This window comes from Pristiophorus japonicus, unplaced genomic scaffold (genome assembly GCF_044704955.1).
Source record: "Pristiophorus japonicus isolate sPriJap1 unplaced genomic scaffold, sPriJap1.hap1 HAP1_SCAFFOLD_90, whole genome shotgun sequence".
In the NCBI taxonomy this organism is placed as follows: Eukaryota; Metazoa; Chordata; class Chondrichthyes; family Pristiophoridae; genus Pristiophorus; species Pristiophorus japonicus.
The window spans coordinates 1,155,021-1,173,883 of NW_027254824.1; the positions used below are offsets into that span (position 1 = coordinate 1,155,021).

At 41.1% G+C, this 18,863-nt stretch overlaps 1 protein-coding gene across 1 annotated transcript; it reads right to left on the reverse strand.

The window, feature by feature from the left end:
- Window positions 1–10,715: 10,715 nt before the first annotated feature.
- Window positions 10,716–15,703, reverse strand: LOC139257700 (probable G-protein coupled receptor 139). Its single transcript, XM_070874590.1, has 2 exons — window positions 15,634–15,703; window positions 10,716–11,614 (listed from the first exon to the last, which is right to left on the reverse strand). Exons 1-2 carry the CDS (start codon window positions 15,701–15,703, stop codon window positions 10,716–10,718), a joined length of 969 nt encoding a protein of 322 aa, XP_070730691.1.
- Window positions 15,704–18,863: the final 3,160 nt, after the last annotated feature.

Below are 18,863 nucleotides of genomic sequence, written 5' to 3' on the forward strand. Positions count from 1 at the left end.
CGCAGTATGAAAGAGCTCTTTAAAAGACCTCCACTGTTCCTCAATTGTGCCATCGTTTAGTCTGTGTTTGCAGTCTACTGTCGTCAACTCTGCCCACATCCCACTGTAGTCCCCTTTGTTTAAGCATAGTACGCTCTTTTTTGACAAAACTTCCTCCCCCTCAGTCTGTATTACTAATTCAACCATACTGTGATCACTCATTCCGAGAGGATCTTTTACACAGGGATCGTTTATTTTTCCGGTGTCATTACACAGGACCAGATCTAAGATAGCTTGCTCTCTTGTAGGTTCTTTAACATGCTGTTCTAAGAAACAATCCCGTATGCAGTCTATGAATTCCTCCTCCAGGCTACTCCGTGCGATTTGATTTGACCAATCGATATGTAGATTAAAATCCCCCATGACTACTGCCGTTCCTTTTTCACATGCCTCCTTTATTCCCTTGATTATTGCCCGCCCCACAGTGAAGTTATTATTTGGGGTCCGATAAACTACACCCAACAGTGACTTTTTCCCCTTACTATCTCTAATCTCCACCCAAAATGATTCAACATTTTGTTCATTCGAGCCAATATCGTCTCTCACAACAGTCCTGATATCATCCTTTATTAAGAGAGCTACCCCACCTCCTTGCACTTCTTGTCTATCTTTCCGAATCGTCAGATACCCTGTATGTTTAATTCCTGAAACCATGGTAATTGGAAAAGTGTATAATAGTGTCAACCAGATTCAGCATTGCTTTGTGAACATTAAATCACGTTTGACAAATTTGCTGGAGTTCTTTGAGGATTGAGTGGAATGTAGCCAATTTTGGCGATGATACAAAGAGGGTGGGAAAGCAAATTGTGAGGAGGAAACAAAAATCATCAAAGCGAGATAAACAGGATAAGCAAGTTTGGCAGAAATTTGGCAGATGGAGTATCATGTGGGAATGACTGAGTTATGCATTTTTGCATGACACAAAAAGCTAATTATTATTTAAATCAGAGAACCTAAAAAAAGTTGCAATTCAGAGGAACCTGGGAGTCCTTGTGCATGATAAAAAAATGTTCGTTGGCAGTTCCAGCAAATAATCAAGAAGGCAAATAGAGTGTTATTTTTTTATTGCAAGAGGGTGAGTATAAATGCAGGGAAGTCCTGGAACAACTGCACAGGGTCTTGGTGCGGCCACACCTAGAGCACTGGGTGCAAATTTTCTCTCCTTATTTATGGGAGGATATGCTTGCAGTTCAGGGAAGGTTCACCAGAATGATTCAGGAAATCAGCAGATATGAAAAACGGATAAATTGTTTGGGCATATGGTCATTAGAGTTTCGAAGAATGAGAGCAGATCTTATTGAATCATATAACGTCCTGGTGAGGCTCGACATGATGGATGCAGAGAGGATGTTTCCACTCGATGTGGAATCCAGAACGAGGCGGTATTGTTTAAGAATAACGTCGCCCATTTAAAACTGAGATGAGGAGGAAGTTATTTTCTGAAAGAGTAGGAAATATGTAGAATTATGTGCCGCAGAGAGCTGTGGAGAATGGGTTATTGAACATAGTTAAGGTAGAGATAGACAATACTGTTCCATAATGGATTGAAGGATTATTAGCACAGGGCAAGGAATTGGAGCTGAGTCCATGGTCAAAGCAGCCATGATTTTATTCAATAACGGACAGGTTCGTCGGGCCGAATGGCCTGCCCCTGCACCAAAATCTTAAGTTCTTGCTTTCTTATGTCAGACCGCGGCCTATAATTTCGTCTTGGCCTGGGGCGTGAAAAGTGCGGTATCAGATAATTTACTGCAAAGAAACTGAATATCACGCGCTGCATATAAAGAGAGGCGATTTTGCGCCACCGTCAGAAACGATTTTCTGGGCCATATGACGCATCTTTCCTATTGTGGAGGTTAAGAATTATAACTGAATGCAGTGAAGGTAGCGAGTAAAGATTGCCACAGACATATCAGCCAAATAATTAATGTGCAGGATATAGTTGATGTAAATGGCTGGTTCAAAGTGCACAATCATGGACACAGCAATTGTGACTTCCCAGCAAAGGCTGAAGATGTCCTCGGATGCAATGTTATGACTAGGCTGCTGCAGCTTGCTGTGCAAATGGCAGAGAATGGATGCAGGGACGCTGTCTATGAAGAACCAGAAATAACTTTGCAATTACCAACGTTTAAAACGAGAGAAGAGGTTCAGGAGGAAGAGGAGAGTTAACAAGCGGCTTGTACGATATGGCCAATGTTCTGCTGACACCCAGATCGAATTTTTACTGCAGTCTCTCTCCGCTTCGACATTTGCTATTTCATCTTTGAGGCTGAGATCTCTATACACCGACTGCCAGAGGTTAAAGGGAACAGATGGTTGGGGGAGATGGTTACTACTAGTGAAGAACAGTGAAAGTTACCCTAGACAGTGTGTCTGTATGGAACAGCTGCGACATATTGTTGAACCCACCTTTCATTCAGAAGTCAAATATAGATCCATTACGGCCAGAAACTGAATAAAGAAATGGCGGAACTATTAAATGAATACTTCGATACTGTCTTCATGGAAAAGGACATAAATAACGGCCCAGAAATGCTGGGGAACCAAGAGACTAGTGAACAAGTGGAATAAAAGAAAAGCTTATTGCTAAGAAAATATTGCTGGGGAAACTAATGGGATTAAATGCTGATAAATATCCAGGGCCTGATGATCAGCATCCCAGAGTAATAAAACAGGTAGCTATGGAAATCATCGATGCATTGTTTGTCATCTTCCAACATTCTGCAGTTTGTGGAACAGTTCCTGCAGATTGGAGGGTGGCAAAAGTAACCCCACTATTTAAAAAATGTGGGAGAAGAAAACGGGCAACTACAGACCGGTTAGCATGGCATCAGTAGTAGGGAAAATGCTGGAGTCTATAATAAAGGATGTGATAATTGCATACTTAGATAATATCAACGGGATTAAACAAAGTCAACATGGATTTATGAAATGAAATTCATGTTTCATAAACCTACTGGAGTTATTTGGGAATGTAACAGATAGAATAGATAAGGGAAAACCAAAGGATATAGTGTATTTGGAATTTCAGATGGTCTTTGAAAAACTCCCACGTAAGTGATTAGTGTGCAACATTAAATCACATAGGATTGATGACAATGTTTTGGCATGGATTGTAAATTGGTCAATGACAGGAAACAGAGAGTATGAGCAAACGTGTCTTTTTCAGGGGGGCGTGCAGTGACTAGTTGGGTGACACAGAGATCAGTGCTTGTGTCCCAGCTATTCACAATATATATCAATGACTTCGATGAGGGAACACAATGCATTATTTTAAAGTTTGCTGACGACATAAAACTACGTGGGATTTTGAGTTGTGAGGAACATGCAAAGACGTTGCAAGTCGATTGAGATAGGTTTAGTGCGTGGGCAAACACATGACAGATGCAATATAACGTGGATAAAATAAAAGTTATCCACTTTGTTATGAAAAACATCAGGACCAATATTATTTAAATGCTGATGGCTTGGGAAGTGTCGATGTACAGAGAGACCTGGGTGTCCTTGTACACGAGTAATCGAAAGCAAACATGCAGGTGCAGCCAGCACTTAAGAAGGTAAATGGTATGTTGACCTTCATTGCAAGAGGATTTGAGCGCAGGATCATTGATGTTTTACTGCAGTTATACAGAGCCTTCGTGAGACCGCTCCTAGATTATTGCATGAAGTTTTCCTCTCCTTACCTAAGAAAGGATATACTTGCCAGAGAGGGAGTGAAACGAAGGTTCACCAGACTGATTCCAGGGATGGCAGGACTGTCATATGAGGAGAGATTGGGTTGACTGGGCCAATATTCACTAGAGTTTAGAAGAATGAGAGGGGATCTCATTGAAACGTATATCATTCTGACAGGTTTGGATGAACTGGATGCGGAGAGTATGTTTCCGCTGGCTGGGTAGTCAAGACAAGGGTTCACAGTCTCAGGTTCTGGGGTAGGAACTTTTGCACCGAGATGATGAAAAGAAATCACTCAAAAATGGTGAACCTGTGGAATTTTATCCAAAGAAGGCTGTGGATGTCAAGTAACTGAATATATTGAGCAGGGAGCTGAATAGATTTCTAGAAACAAAAGGCATCAAGGTGTTTCTGGAAAAAGCGGTTTTGTGTCAGAGGATGAGCTATAATATTTTAAATGGCGGTGCAGGAAGACGGGCCGAATGGCCTACTACTGCTCCTATTTTCTATGTTTCCAGAAGCACACACCCGAGAGAGCAAGAATCAAAATCAGACACACAGCAGAGCCAAAACCAGTCTCCAGCACCATGGATTTTTCTAAATGTCATGAATGTTCACGTTGGAACAAAGCTATCAAACAGCTTCTACAAAGAATCAAGAATCTGCCGCTTGAGGGAGGACAACAAATGTCTCTGGACAACTAGCCTATCTAAAGTGAGCTCCAGAATAAACGTTGTAATTTCAATGATTGAGGTGGCATCACAGAATGTTGCAGCACAGACGTAGCTGAAGCGGCCCATGGTGCCCGAGCCGGCTCTTTGAAAGAGCTATCCAATTTTTCACATTCTCCTGTCCCTTCCTATTTGCTCTGCAATTTCGATTTTGTTGTTGCCTGTCAGTTAACGTTTGAAAGTTCCTCTTGAATCTGCCTTCGCAATCCTTTCAGGCAGCACTTTCCAGATCGTAACAACTCGATTCAACTCGCTATATCAAAGAACATCTCATCTTCGCCGTGGTTCTGTTGCCAAACGACTTTAATCTGTATCCATTGGTTACTCACAATCCTGCCTATGGAAACAGTTTCTCATTATCTAGCCGTTGAAGACCTTTCATAATTTTGAACTGTTCTATTAATTCCTCCATATCCTTCTCTGCTCGAAGGTGTACCATTCCATATAGCATCATGGAGCGTTTCTAAAACTCACGATCATTGTTCAGCGATTATTTAGTTTTGCGCATTTACGAAAACATTGCTCAGTTACTGACACATTGTCTCACAGTGTATTCTTAATTAAAAACAGTAATGCAGTGCCACAGAAGAAAGCTATCAGTAAGTTGGCAGGGGTTTGTCATGCAGGTGATGTCACAGTGCACCTTGATAAATATGGTGTTGTGCAAACTCAATGTATTAATCGAGTTTGGTCGATGTATTAATTGCCTCATTAATTGATACCGTCATTGGATTTTAACCATGGTTCTGGAACCTCTCGAGTGTTTAATTATTCTCGTTGGCAGCAAAAATATTAGAGACAGTGTGGAAATTAATCAGTTCGATTATGTTAGTTTCATTCTGAATGATCACTGAGTCAAATGTGGAGAGAAACAGATGAGCTAAAGTTTTAGGTGCGGGTCTTGGTCAGGACATTCGGCTCGCTACCCAGACGTCGACAGACTTCTTGTTTGTTTCCAACATCTGACCCTTCTGTGCTTTTCGCTTGCAGGGTTAAAATTACCTTTTACAAAATATAGTCAGCTGAAATGCTATTGCTTCACAGTCTCTCCTTTATCCTAGATGTTGAGGAGATCCGTGAAGAAGTATAGGACAAAACTAGTGAATCGAACCTTTAATCGGTATTGTAGAAGTTAAGTCATTCGATGTTTACTGCATTCGTTCTTCCTTCAGTACATGAATAAATAGCAAACAATTGATTGGAAACTCTTTGACTGGTAGCGATATTTGTCCGTGGCAACATCAGCTGCCTCTTTTATGCCCTGCCTGATAGTCAGCTCTATTTCAGACAATGGCGATGGATCTCATGTGCTTCATATACCGGGGAACCGATCCGATATCGTCCGATTTGGGCCACAAGCCGAGACGAATTTCAAAGCCAATGCACCTGAATATTGGGCGGGGTGTAAACCGGACGGCTGACGCGTTCCATCCATGGCGAATTGATACATCTGAATATCATTTTTGCACCTGTTCTAATCATAGAAACATAGCAATTTATGGCACAGAAGGAGGCCATTCGGCCTATGTTTACTGCGCAGGCCGCAGAAAACCCTATTCAGGCTAAACTTACTTCGAAGCACTTTTTCTATAGCCCTGTGCGTTACAGCAGTTTAAATGCATATACAAGCACTCGTTTTAACTGATTAGGTGTGCTGCCTCTACCACTTTTCTGGCAGTGCGTTCCAGACCCCGTCACCCTACAGGCGAAAAATATTCCCCTCCACTCCGCTCCAAACATTCTACAAATGACACTAAATATATGTACCTGGTTATTGACCTCTCTGCTACGGGAAAAATGTCATCTCTATCCATTGTGTCTGGACTACTCATAACTTTTTACATATCAACAAACCTTCCCCGGTCTGCTCTGTTCCAAATAAAGGAAACCCAGCCTATCGAATCATCGCAAAATATTTACAGTCCTGGCAAATCATTTATAATCTCTGTAACCTCTCTCACACAATAACATCTTTCCTGTATTGTGGAAACCAAAACGTCGCGAGATACTCTAGCTGTATTGTGTTAAACCATTCAAGCATAACCTCCCTGCTCTTTACATCTGTGAATCGGCTAATTAAAAAACATATATTTATCACATGTGCCTTCTTATGCAACTTTCCACTGTCCTGCTACATTCAGGAGTATATTGACATGAACTCCAAGGTCTCTGCGTTCCACTGCACTTCTCAGTATTTGTGTATTTCCTTGTCAGCCTTCCCCAAATGCATTATCGCAAACTTCTCCGGATTTCATTTCATTTACAACGTTTCTGCCCAGCTCATCATTCCACTGTATCTTCCCCTGCAGTCCACAGCTTTCTTCCTCAATATTAACCGCAAAGCCAAATTCTGCATCATTTGCAAACTTGATTATTCCTACTACTTCGAAATCTAAATCACTGCTATGTGCGACAGAAGGAACGTAGTATTCATCCTGGCGGAACCACATTGGAAACAGCCTTGCATTCGCAACAACACGCGCCGATCATTAACCTTTGCTTCCTGCCACTGAGTGAATGTTGGATCCAACATACGTTTCCTTTCATCCGGTGGTCTTTTAATTTTCTGACCTGTTTATCATGTATATCCTTGTCAAAAGCCTTACTGAAAACATGTGTACTACATCAAATGCACTACGCTGATTGAAACTACTCGATATCTTCTCAAAAGTTTCAATCACGTTGGTCAGATGCGACCTTGCCTTAATATTACGTATTAAATGCCATTCATCAAACAATGTATTTCTAAATTGAGTGGATTTTTTACAATAATATTGCCAACACCGAGATTATTCTGACTGTCATATAATGGCTGGGTAGACCCCTTCTTCCAGTTTAAAATACTTCCTTCTCTGTCCTTAAATAAAATAGCTGATGCAGCCTACAAATGAAACAGAAACACATTTAACTGGGATCGGATGAACAAAATAACACTTTGAATCGCAGTTACCTCTTACAGCTATATTTGCAAGATAACTCCGATCTGATGTTACCGCTTTCCCCGCACTTCCGCTTCATGCAGACAGGTATAATTTCCTCCTTTGGTGTGGTCTATATTCCTGATGGTGATGGTGACAGATTTGCTCCCTGCAGCTGCAAGCTGGCAATCCATGTAATTTGCTTCTCCTTGTCTGTAAAAGCAACATGTGAGGGCAGGAATGTCCCGGGGGATATTACACTGTAATCCACAGAAATAATTGTTTTGTGACGGCCTGTAAATGGAAACAAATAGTCGCGACAGTCGACTTCAAATGCAACACAAACTTACTTTGCGAACTGTAATATGAATGACCTACGCTTCGGTATACAGGACATAAATATGCAGATAACAGCAAAGAACAATTGGAGGTTAGTAACATACTGAAAGGCTTACACTCTGGGACTGGAGTGGTGTCCTCCCGCAGGTCGGGGTAGACGATTATTTTGCAGGGGCCAGAGCTCCAGCTGTTATACTCCTGCTGTACGAGGTCGGTGCGGCAGAGCTGGTTGCCTGACCCTTGCAAAGAATAAAGCACCGGCTCAAACTCGTGCCGTCGCTGATGTGCAACGGTCAGCAGACATAAAAAGAATCCACGCACAGGCATCTTCCACTCGTGGACTTCACATCTGGAATAACGGAACCTTCATTTAAATATCTGCGAACTCCTTCCCTTTGGTGTGGAATCATGTCAAACTCGCTCGAGGGACAGCCAGTGACGATGAGTAACATACAGGGGGAGAACATGCACGGATTCAAAAATTGGGCTGACATATGGATAATTAAATGTCACAAAGGAAAGTGTGAAATGAGTGGTTTTAGAAGGCAGGATGAGGAGCAATAAACTAAACGAAATATAAACCAATTTTACACGGGGTGCATGCTCAGGGAGACATGCACATGTCTTCTAAGATGGCGGGAAAAGTTCAAAAGGCTGTTATGTAAAATTTGTAAATAAATGGATAGAATATAAAAGCAAGTAAGATTTGCTAAATCTTTTCAAAAATCACTTTATTTAACCCTGATGGAATTTTGTGTCCAGCGCAGGTCGTCATACTTGAGGAAGCATGTCATGGACAAAGAGATGGTACCGCGGAGATTGACAAGAAGTGTACCAGGGATTTGAGATTTCAATTCTGTGGCGAGACGGGAGAAGTTGATCTTTCCTCCTCAGATCAGAGAAGGATGGTCGGAGATTTAAAAGAAGCGAATATATTTAACGATTAGCTGCGATTGAGCAAAAATAGAGAAACTGCCTTCTGTGCCAAATAGTTGGTAACTGGACAATACAGATTTAAGGTAACTAGCAACAGAACCAGAGGGGAGAAGGTGAGGTTTTACACAGTAAGTTCTTATCGTCTGTAATGTACTGCAATGAAAGTGTAGTGTAACCTTGAAAATGTAATTGTATAAATACTCAAGGGAAATATGTGAAAGGATACGGTTCAAAGGCAGGTTAATGAGATGAATATGAAAGCTTTTCTAAGAGCCAGCACAAGTAAAATGGGCCCGAACAGTCATCCTCTGTGTTGTATCGCTCTACGATTATACGATCAGTGGGAAGTTGGCAGTAAAGGATCAGTTTGCGTGTCCAGGATTAAATAAAGTTTTGTTGATATGAGGGGGATTTTCTGCATACCAAGAGCGATGAATATATAGATTAACAGTCGCTGCTCTCCTCCATTAACCCGCGATTGTGACCATGTCCTGCTCGCTGAGCTGGGAATCTAAACAGTTACTTTGAACGGAGGTTTCATGTTTGCATCGGTACCACCCTAAATCAGCTGGGGATTTATTTCCAAAACAAAATGTAGAGCAAAATGTCACTGCAGGGGAAAAATAGTAAGATTTGTATTTACAGCGCACCGTTCAAGCCCTTAGGAAGTCCCAACGCGCTTTAAAGTCAATGATGTGTTATTTGAAGTGCATTCACTGATGCAATGTAGGAAACGCGGCAACTAATTTGCAAACAGCAAGCTCCCAGAAACAGCTATATGATAATGACCAGATCATCAGTTTTTTTTTAATGAAGCTGGTTGCGTGATTAATATTGGTCAGGTCTCCGGGGATATGTCCCCTGCACTTATTCAATCTTTTCCATCCACTTCAGCGTGCAGGCGGGGCCTTCAGTTGCCTAAGAACTCATGTTTAGAGTGGAAGCAAGTCTTCCTCGATTCCGAGGGACCGCCTATGATGATGGATGGTGGAACAGTCTCGAAAGGCTCAAGAAATTAACCCTGTTCCTATGTTGGGTGTTCTGTCAGTCGTTATATAAATTAAGCAAATTCCATTCTAAGGGGATAAATGTTCATAATCTACCCATGATGTAAACATTGTATGCAACATGTATTTTTTTCAAAATAGAATATCTAACCTGCTGCTCCCGTGGTGCTTCCACTTACCCATCAACAGCGACGTCTATGAAATGTATCAACATGATTTGAATTATATCCTCTTGATGGGAAAGGGTGCAGAAGAGTATATTGAAAGCCCATATGCATAGACTTTCGTATTGTAAGGACTATGCTCCTACGGAGTTAGTGCATTTTTTCATGGTGATAATGTTGAAGTGTCAATGCAGCCAGTGTGAGGGAGATTCGCCTGTGGATACTCTGTTGATGAGAATCCGCCCAAACCAACGTTGCCTTTTCTGGAGTCCCGCTTGATGTGGGCATTCCACTGAGACTGAAGCTACGCAGCTCAGTGTTCGAAGTGAAGACGCCAATTCATGTATCGGGACCAGGCACGGTTACATACACATTTCAGGTCCTCTGTCATAAGGCGGAACTTCAGTTAGTAAAGTGGGGCCCTAGAGCGCTCCTGACAGAGTGCTACATCACGATCTGCCTTGGCAATTTAATCAGCTGATTAAATGAGTTTTGAGACTCTAGTGCCATGTCGACTTGAAGGAGGTGGCCCTAACGCACGCCACATCCTGCATACTAAAATATTATTAATCTGCTTCCTGTGTCAGCAATTCCTTCGTCGACATACTTATTTCTCTCTTTTTCCTTGTCAAATTCTCCCAGTTTACATTCAGTAAACCCACAACTCCTGTCCACATGTTGCAGTAGATCAATAAATATTCAGATTAGCTGGTTTCTGACAACACCAATGGGTAGCAGTAATGTTGGTGGGAGGAAAAGTCTATCGATTGAAATCCACCAGTGTGCTTGAATTTAAAAAAAGCTCATATCCATCATTCATCCTCGGGCCTATTACTTACCCAAGCAGCCATTCCAAATAAAATAAAAGTGACCTTGATTGAAAAAATATTGCTTTTGATGCTTTTATTTAAGTAATTTTCCATTTAGAGTAAACAGATATTTCATCCCACTCTTCAACTCCTCTCTGAATTTAGTCTGGGTTAATCCACAGATACACGTGTTTGTACAAGCAGAAAGAAGCTGCAGCATGAATCCTACCTGCTGAACCCGATACAGCGGAGTATTGAGGTATTTGTCGATATAATTATAGTTTTCCACTAACCAATTTAGCGAATACACTACATATATCATCCACAAAAGTATGAAATTACCAGATAGAGTAAACAGCAATATCATGGATTTTTTCCGGTTCTCCATCGTTTGGTCATTCTGATCCTGACCATTGTTTCGGAGACCCCTGCGGATTCTATTTGCCGCTATAATGTGTCTGACCGTTAGTGCATTGAACGAAACAATTAAACAGATCGGTACTAAAGGGGTTATAATACTATCAATCCACTCATATGCGCTCCAAAAAGGCGAATTATAGAAGCTTTCATTCGAAAAACAAAACCAGGGAACTTGGTCAATTATAATTTTAGGCTGGAATGTAAAGTAAAAGGGGATACATCTAATAGGGCTAACCACGCACACGACTCCTATAACCACAGTCGCAGTTCTCTGCGTGCAATATTTCGTTCTGAGCTTCTGACAGCAAATGGCTATAAAGCGATCAAAGGTGAAAGCAACCGTAAACCATACCGAACAATCAATGGATGCAATGCACAACACAACCAACACAGAGCATACAGGAGTGATGGACAAGAAATTAACAGGAAAATACATAATATTAATGCAATTCAGAATTACATCAGTGACAACAACAAATAGATCGGCCGCTGCCATTCCCACCAGATAGCGAGTGATGCATTTGGAGAGACCACACTTTCCGCGGGAGAGTATCACAATCGCCACCATGTTAACTTGAAGAAATAGGAATACAAAATTTAGTTTAGACTCTGCCAATATGTTCTGTTTACCACCATCTCGTGTCAATTGCTGCTAGGTTTTTGGTCTGTGCCGTTGGTAAATGACTATTTCGCTCGTAGCCCACGCATGTTTCATATTATGAAAATAATAGCAAATTTGGACAACCACAAAATAGAGAAATTTATATAATGCATTTTTCAATGAGCCGCATAGAAGAGCATGCTGAAATTCATGGGAGACTAAGAAAGGTTGGATTCAAATGGATTGAAATATTAAAAATAAATAAAACATGTAAAGAATGGAAAGTTCACAGTGATGAGCTATGCAATAAAATTTAGAGAGCCATAATAATTTGAGTGGCTTATACAATATTTTTTCCAGGACTAGCTTTGTGAATTAAAGTAAAACCACAAATCAGTAATGACCTCTAAAATAATCTTGTTGGCGGATGAAATGACACAATAGAATTGAATAACGAATCGTCAGGTTTCAAGAAAGGCAACTCCTTTAACAGTCGGACAATCATTAAGGTTTATGAGATTACTCTAAATGGAAGATATAAAGTATCACAATGCAAGAGGGGATTCAGTGATGAACATAACGTAAGAGTCAACTGTAGACAATCAATGACAAATTGAATATTTATGCTCGGAATATAATGATAATGATTTTGGAAGTTGCATGTACAGTGTGAAATAAAACAGCTGTAACAAATACTAATTTGAGATAAGGAGTTATGTTAAAAGCAAGAGAGATAACGTGGAATTGTGAGATTATATACCGGGAAGTTTAAAAAGTGCAAATTAGGAAGAATCCAGGATAAAGTGCGGCAAAATATCAGTCGGGTGTGCACGTTCATGTACAGGAGAGGAGATAAAGTCTGGACTGCAGACCCTGTCTCAGATTGTTGACGATAAGAAGGTTTATATGAGGTGTATTCAAACGTCATTGAATTGAGAGGACAGTGAAGAACACTAAAATAAATAAATCCAAGAAAGGTTTAGCAGCTCACAGTAAGGAGACAACTGAAACACGAATACCTGTAATGGTTTTGGAAAGTACAATAAATATCACAAATATATGCAGTAAATTCAGGGATTCATTCATTAAAGTAAAACACACAGTAAAACAGAAGTAGCATATTGACTTGAGAGATTGCAATGAAATAGAAATATAAAAGCAACAGGTACTTAAAATAATTTGAACATAGAATGATGAAATTATGGAAACATCAACTATTGATATAAGACATTATATCAAAAAGGAAATAAAATATTATCATGAAATAATGAGTTGAGATGTCACGTTAAAAGTGAAATAATAGCAGTTCAAATAAAAAGGAAGATCAGCCGTGCGAATATCGGGTTTCTGATCCGCATCATCTGATTTCCACGGCAGTCGACTTTGCATTTCAGCCCTTTAGCAATAATCATGTGCAAGGCCCAATATACACATCTGCGGAGTTATTAATCCTCTAGAAATTCGGTAATGCCGCAGTTGGGCGTTAAATATTAAAAAGTGGAAAAATTTGTACTAGACGCAAATCAATCGCTCTAAGCGATATTTAGTTTTGGCAGACCAAGTGGAAAGTGGAGTGCTAATTCAGGCACCAATCTTCTCTTAGGGTTATAACGTGCGAGAGAGGGGAGGCAGCAAAGAACACTAAACCATGACGAGCACAGTGCTAACGGCATGTGAAGCTGTGTCCAACGCATAATGGAAAGCCCAATGATGTTGCATCAGCTAGTTGTCCGCTCTGTTTTGAAGGCGACCGGCATGACTCACATTATCGTCGTGAACACTTCTACAAAGTGAAGGGCTTGGACACCTTGCACGACTGAGACAGGAAAAACTTTGCACAGGCACCAGACGAGTGCAAATAATAAAGTGTAGTCGAGCTGAACAGCAGATCCTTTAATTACTGCTCGCCTATTGGCCATCCGGATTTGTAACGCATCCTCTCGCTGTCAACTTCGGAGTGCATTGATACTGCAGGGTGCGCGAGTTAATGTTCTATCCAGGGCACTAATGGAGCACTGCGCACTTTATGACATCACAATCTGCGAATTACCAGAGGCACAGGTACGATGAGTTAGCGCAAGTGCTAATTCGGCACCGAGGTTTGCGTGTGTTGCTGCATTCACCGCAACCAATCACTAAACAATTAGCTTCCTGACAGGAGGCGCTAACCTATCGCTTTTCCAGCTCAATTAACTTAAATAACATTATTTTCGTGGAGTTTTGTGTTGGTTGCTAACTTTACGTGCATCTATATGGTTGAGCTGCACTACTTCTTCTTCAGGTAAAGAATTGGTCTGGAATATACAGTCAACACCGAAGCAAAGGCAATCATTGTTGGTCCCGAAGACAGCTGCACAAAACCATCTTGCGATCTCTCTGATGACGTGTAAGTCAGAGCAGTGCAGAATGCTGGGAACACCCAAATGAGAACTGTCGTGACATCAACAATCTGTCTGCGCAGACAATCAAAATCCATAATTCTCACCGACCAGCAAACAGGATGTGGCGATTTTGCTTTTATTCAGACTGTTTAAAAATGTTGTTGGCAGCAGAATAAATATTGAGGTTCTCGCATGGGACAAGGTAAAACTGATATAAATACTAGCAATAATTTAAAAAATATATATTTTTAAGTTGAATAATAATTGTTATTTTCATTGTTATGCAAAACTTTGATCACGCTACAAATCCAAATTAATTTTCCAAGAGCATAACTTTTCTTTAGCTGGCAATAGGCGATTACATCCCAGTTACCTTATTGCAACAAGGCTATATGTTAATCTTTCGTTTAACAGCGAGATTAGACAGAAAAGACAAGTCTTGGTTAGTTGGACTTTCCCTGCTTACAGTGAAACCAGGCTAATGGAGGTGGAGAAGGGGCGGGGCTCAGCAAAGCCTGTGTCAAATAGTGAATATGTGACTACAAATTCAGGATTTTCTTGTTTGATGCATATGCCCTTAATCATGATCAAGTGGTCAGGTTCAAAGGGATAATAACTGTGGATGATTTTTGTTCGCCATCTTAATCACAACAAATTCCAGGCCAATAGCACATATTCCACGCAGTACTCGCAGCAGGGCGACTCAATCGTTCCATGGTACCTCATGGCAGGAACAAGGGAGTGGCTTTTACAGCCCGAGGGCAACACAATTGATTATATAACAAGCAATCATGTTAATGAAGAAATATGTGAACACAACTGGAATGGGGTCTATGAGGTTATTCTTGCATCAAGTTCTAGAATCAGATTTGTTTCATTGTGATACGATTCAGTGCAACTTGAATATTGGTGACAATTTCACCTTCAAAGACTTTAACTGAGCAAGTGAAGAGCAGGATGCGACTGTAGCGAATATATGTAACATCCCACTTTTATGCAGAGACAAATTAACTGATGAACAAAGTGAACCTTATGAGTTAGGAAACTGGAACCTACTTTCTGCTGCAATGTTAATTGCTACCCTTTTGTCCCCAATCGTCCTCGCATGTGCAACTTAATTAAAATCATTACAGTAAACCAACATGTCCCAAAGCGTTTCTGTACTATTTCTGATCAGATGTCCATGTCTATTTTAGATGGAAAATTCCACAATGCACATGAGATTAGGCTAATTCGGCAATATTGCTTCTGCCAAATACTCAACAAACGTTAACCTTTCGACAAAGAAGTGCATTTGATTCTAGAAATGGCTCTAGGGCGATTCGCAAAATGGGCGGTAACGGATCGTCCACCCGTTATAGATAGTAACTTTGACTGCACGTGGGACCGAATAGCTGATGCTGCCACCAACGGGCACCCGATCCTCGACCGCCCATTTTGAACCACTGCCCGAGATGGATTTATTGGCCTGTACATTTCGATGATCCAGTTCAATGTAAGCTGTACGTAAAAGAATTTGTAACAAAGGTGTCGCTGGGCTGGCCACCCTACAGGAACAGTAATCATCACATAGGGCGTTACAATATGACTAACTGGATGTAATATCTTACCGGTGACACCAAAGACTGCAAGCATAGGGTAGTAGATTCGTTCGATTCGATATATTAGTGGATATCCCATTTTCCGCGAGAAACAGCGATATCTGTGCTGCTAATCAGAAGGCTGCAAAATGATCAAATATTAAGATTAGTTCAAAGGAAATTGACTGATATACGAGAGAATCTCCATGCAGCTAATTCGCGGGAATGTGCCACACGTTATGTTAGTTACATTGGCTCGAACAACTAGATTCATTAACCACTTAATGTTCTACTTTTATTGAGCAATACAAATAGCTTTATGAGTATTCAGACACATACGATAACATATTGTTTCCTATTTATTCACAATAAATAAAAATACAACTGTTTTCCCGAAACACCAGTGTTGTGTTACAGGAGACTTCTTATTTATATGATGCTTTTAAATTGCCAAATGGGCTGTTATGTCAATTCTGTATTAACTCTTCCAGAATTTGCACTCACAACATTGTGCATAGATTAGAGACATGCAAAGTCAGTACCGTGGAAGTTTGCAATGCAAATAGATATGTCAATTCATATCTTGTCATACAAAGTATCAAAGAAGAACTGGGCTTTTCCAAATATTTTTGTTTTCAAAAAAAGAATTCACAAGCTTATGATATTCGCCGTGTCTATTGCTGGCATCCCCATTTTTAAACGTGAGAAGTGAATAAGAACATGATAATAATTAGGAACAGAATAGGCCATTCGGCCTCCTCGAGCCTGCTCTGCAATAAAAGGAAGTAATGGGTGATCTTCTACCTCAACTCTTGTTTGCAGCACTGTCATCATATCCCATGATTCGCCTAAGATTCAATAATCGACCGACATCCACCGCGAAAAACTCAAAGACGGAGCGTCCATTCTCATCTGGGGGACAGAATTCCAAAGATTCATCACTCTCTGAACGAACAAGTTCGTTCTCATTTCTGTCCTAACTGGCCATGCCTTCATTTTGAGACTATGTCCCTTGGTTCTGGACACCCCAGCCAGAGGGTACGGCCTCCTGACATTTTCCCTTTACGAATTTTGTATATTCAATGATATCTGCTCCCTTTCTTCTAAAATCTAGAGAATATAGCACTAGTCTACTCAATTACTCATCATTGGACAACTGACCCCATCCCAGGACTAGGCTGGCGAAGCTTCCTTGCACCTCCTCTATAGCAATGTTATCCTTCTCAAATCCACTTGAATTTAAGGCCAACACACCATTTGCTTTCTTAATAGCTTTCTGTACTTGTATGTTAACGAGCAGCGCTTCGTGTACAAGAACACCCAGGTTCCTCTGGACACCACCATTTTCGCATTCCTCTCACCATTTCAAATATACTCTGCTTTTTTATTTTTCCTACCAAAGAGGAAACATAGATGTCTTCATGTTACCTTCCGTTTACCAAGTTGTTGCCAATTCGGCTAGTCTTTCTAAGTCCCCTTGATACCTCGTTGCATCCTGCTCACAACTTACATTTGCACCTAATTAGGTGGATATGGATTCATAGATATTCAACACCGTCACCTTTGCATTGTAAAAGAAAAAATTGATACATGCTTATGCACATTCAGACTGTAGTCGCATAGATTTACATAGGGGGATATTCAACCATTTTCACCTGCGCCAGGCTTTTGGACGCAGTCCTGTTCATTCTCGTAGCCCATTAGTCCTAAGCCCCTAGCTGTATCTCAAGTCTTGCACCTACTTGCAACTGTGGAAATCGCACGTTCTTCTTACAAACAATTTTTGCACATACCAAACTGGCTGTATTTGGCTCCTGGTGCTCATTCACTAACGTTAACTAATTTAACACGGTGTCAGGCGCGTTGTAGTTTCAAACATTAAATATTTCACCTGCTAAGCGTCCTTCATTTCTAAACATGTAAACATGAAAACTGGTATAATGTAGGATGAAAATAAATCACGGGCTGTGGCGCAAATTTGGCGGTATTAAATCGGACGTCAGTTATGCGCAGTACCTGATTGTCAGATCCACTGCAACCCAAAGACAGTGAAGACAAAAAGGTGCAGATAATTTATAAACGAATCACTTTATAAAAGGTGCGTACTGAATCAAGTTATCGACGGGATACCACAAGCACTATTACACATATATAACATCATTAGGGAAGGATCAGTGCCAAAAGACTGCTATCCATATATTCTACCGACTGCATTCCTCTCCTTTACATCCAGCTGAGGCTCAACCAGATTGTTTGCAACTTTGGTGCCCTATTGGACACCAACTTTGAAATTTCCATCGCCAAATTCATCCCTGCCTCAACTCATCTGCTAATGAAACCCTCATCCATGCTTTATTTACTTTTGGACTTGACTGCTACAAAGCACTCTTGTTGACCTCCCACGTCCTACCCTACATAAGCTTGAGGTCATCCAGAAGTCTGCTGCCCGTGTTCTCACCCGCACCACGTTCGGTTCATTCATCACCAGTGTTCTCCCTGACATAAATTGCCCCACGATCAAGCAACGCCTCAATTTTAATATTCTCATTTTTTTCTAATCCTTCCATCGCATTGCCCCTCACTATTTCACTAATCTGCTGCAGTCCCACATCACCGCTGCCCATCCCGAGCTATTTGAGCTCCTCTAATTCTGGCCTCTTGAGCATCCTGATTTTAATTGCTCAACTATTGATGGCCTAGCCTTCAGCAGGCATGGCCCTGAATACTGGAGTGCTTCCCAAACCTCACTGCCTCTTAATCTCTCTTTCCTCCTTTAAACCACTCATCCAAACGTACCTTCACTGCCAAGTCTTGTTCAGGTGAACTAATTTCTCCTTAGATGGTTCAGCTTTGAAATGTTTTTTACAGCACTGGTGCGAAGCGCCTTGGAATGTTTTGCGACGTTAAAGGTGCTATATATATATATATCGTCTTGATAACTGTCCAGGCTAACAACATCAGTATCCTCATCCAGGCTAACATCCCCAGGATTGAAGCACTGGCCACACTCGATCAGCTTCGCTCCAGGCCACATAGTTCGCATGCCAGCCACGAGACGCCCCAAGCAAATATTCAATATGGAGTTTCTTCGTGGTAAATGAACTAAAGGTGGGCAGCACAACCGGTAGAGGCACACGCTCGATTCCTCCCTGCTAAAGTACGACTTCACCACTGACATATGGGAGTGCCTGGCGGAAGACCGCCCTAGGTGGAGAAAATGCATCCACGAGGACGTTGAGCTCTTCGAAGCTCAATGCCGA

Bases quoted from the DNA above. Each gene is read 5' to 3' on its own strand.
- LOC139257700 (XM_070874590.1), bottom strand. From the start codon at position 15,703: ATGGGATATCCACTAATATATCGAATCGAACGAATCTACTACCCTATG. The intron at 11,615-15,633 runs GTAAGATATTAC...TATTTCTTCAAG, and splicing joins TGCAGTCTTTGGTGTCACCG to TTAACATGGTGGCGATTGTG.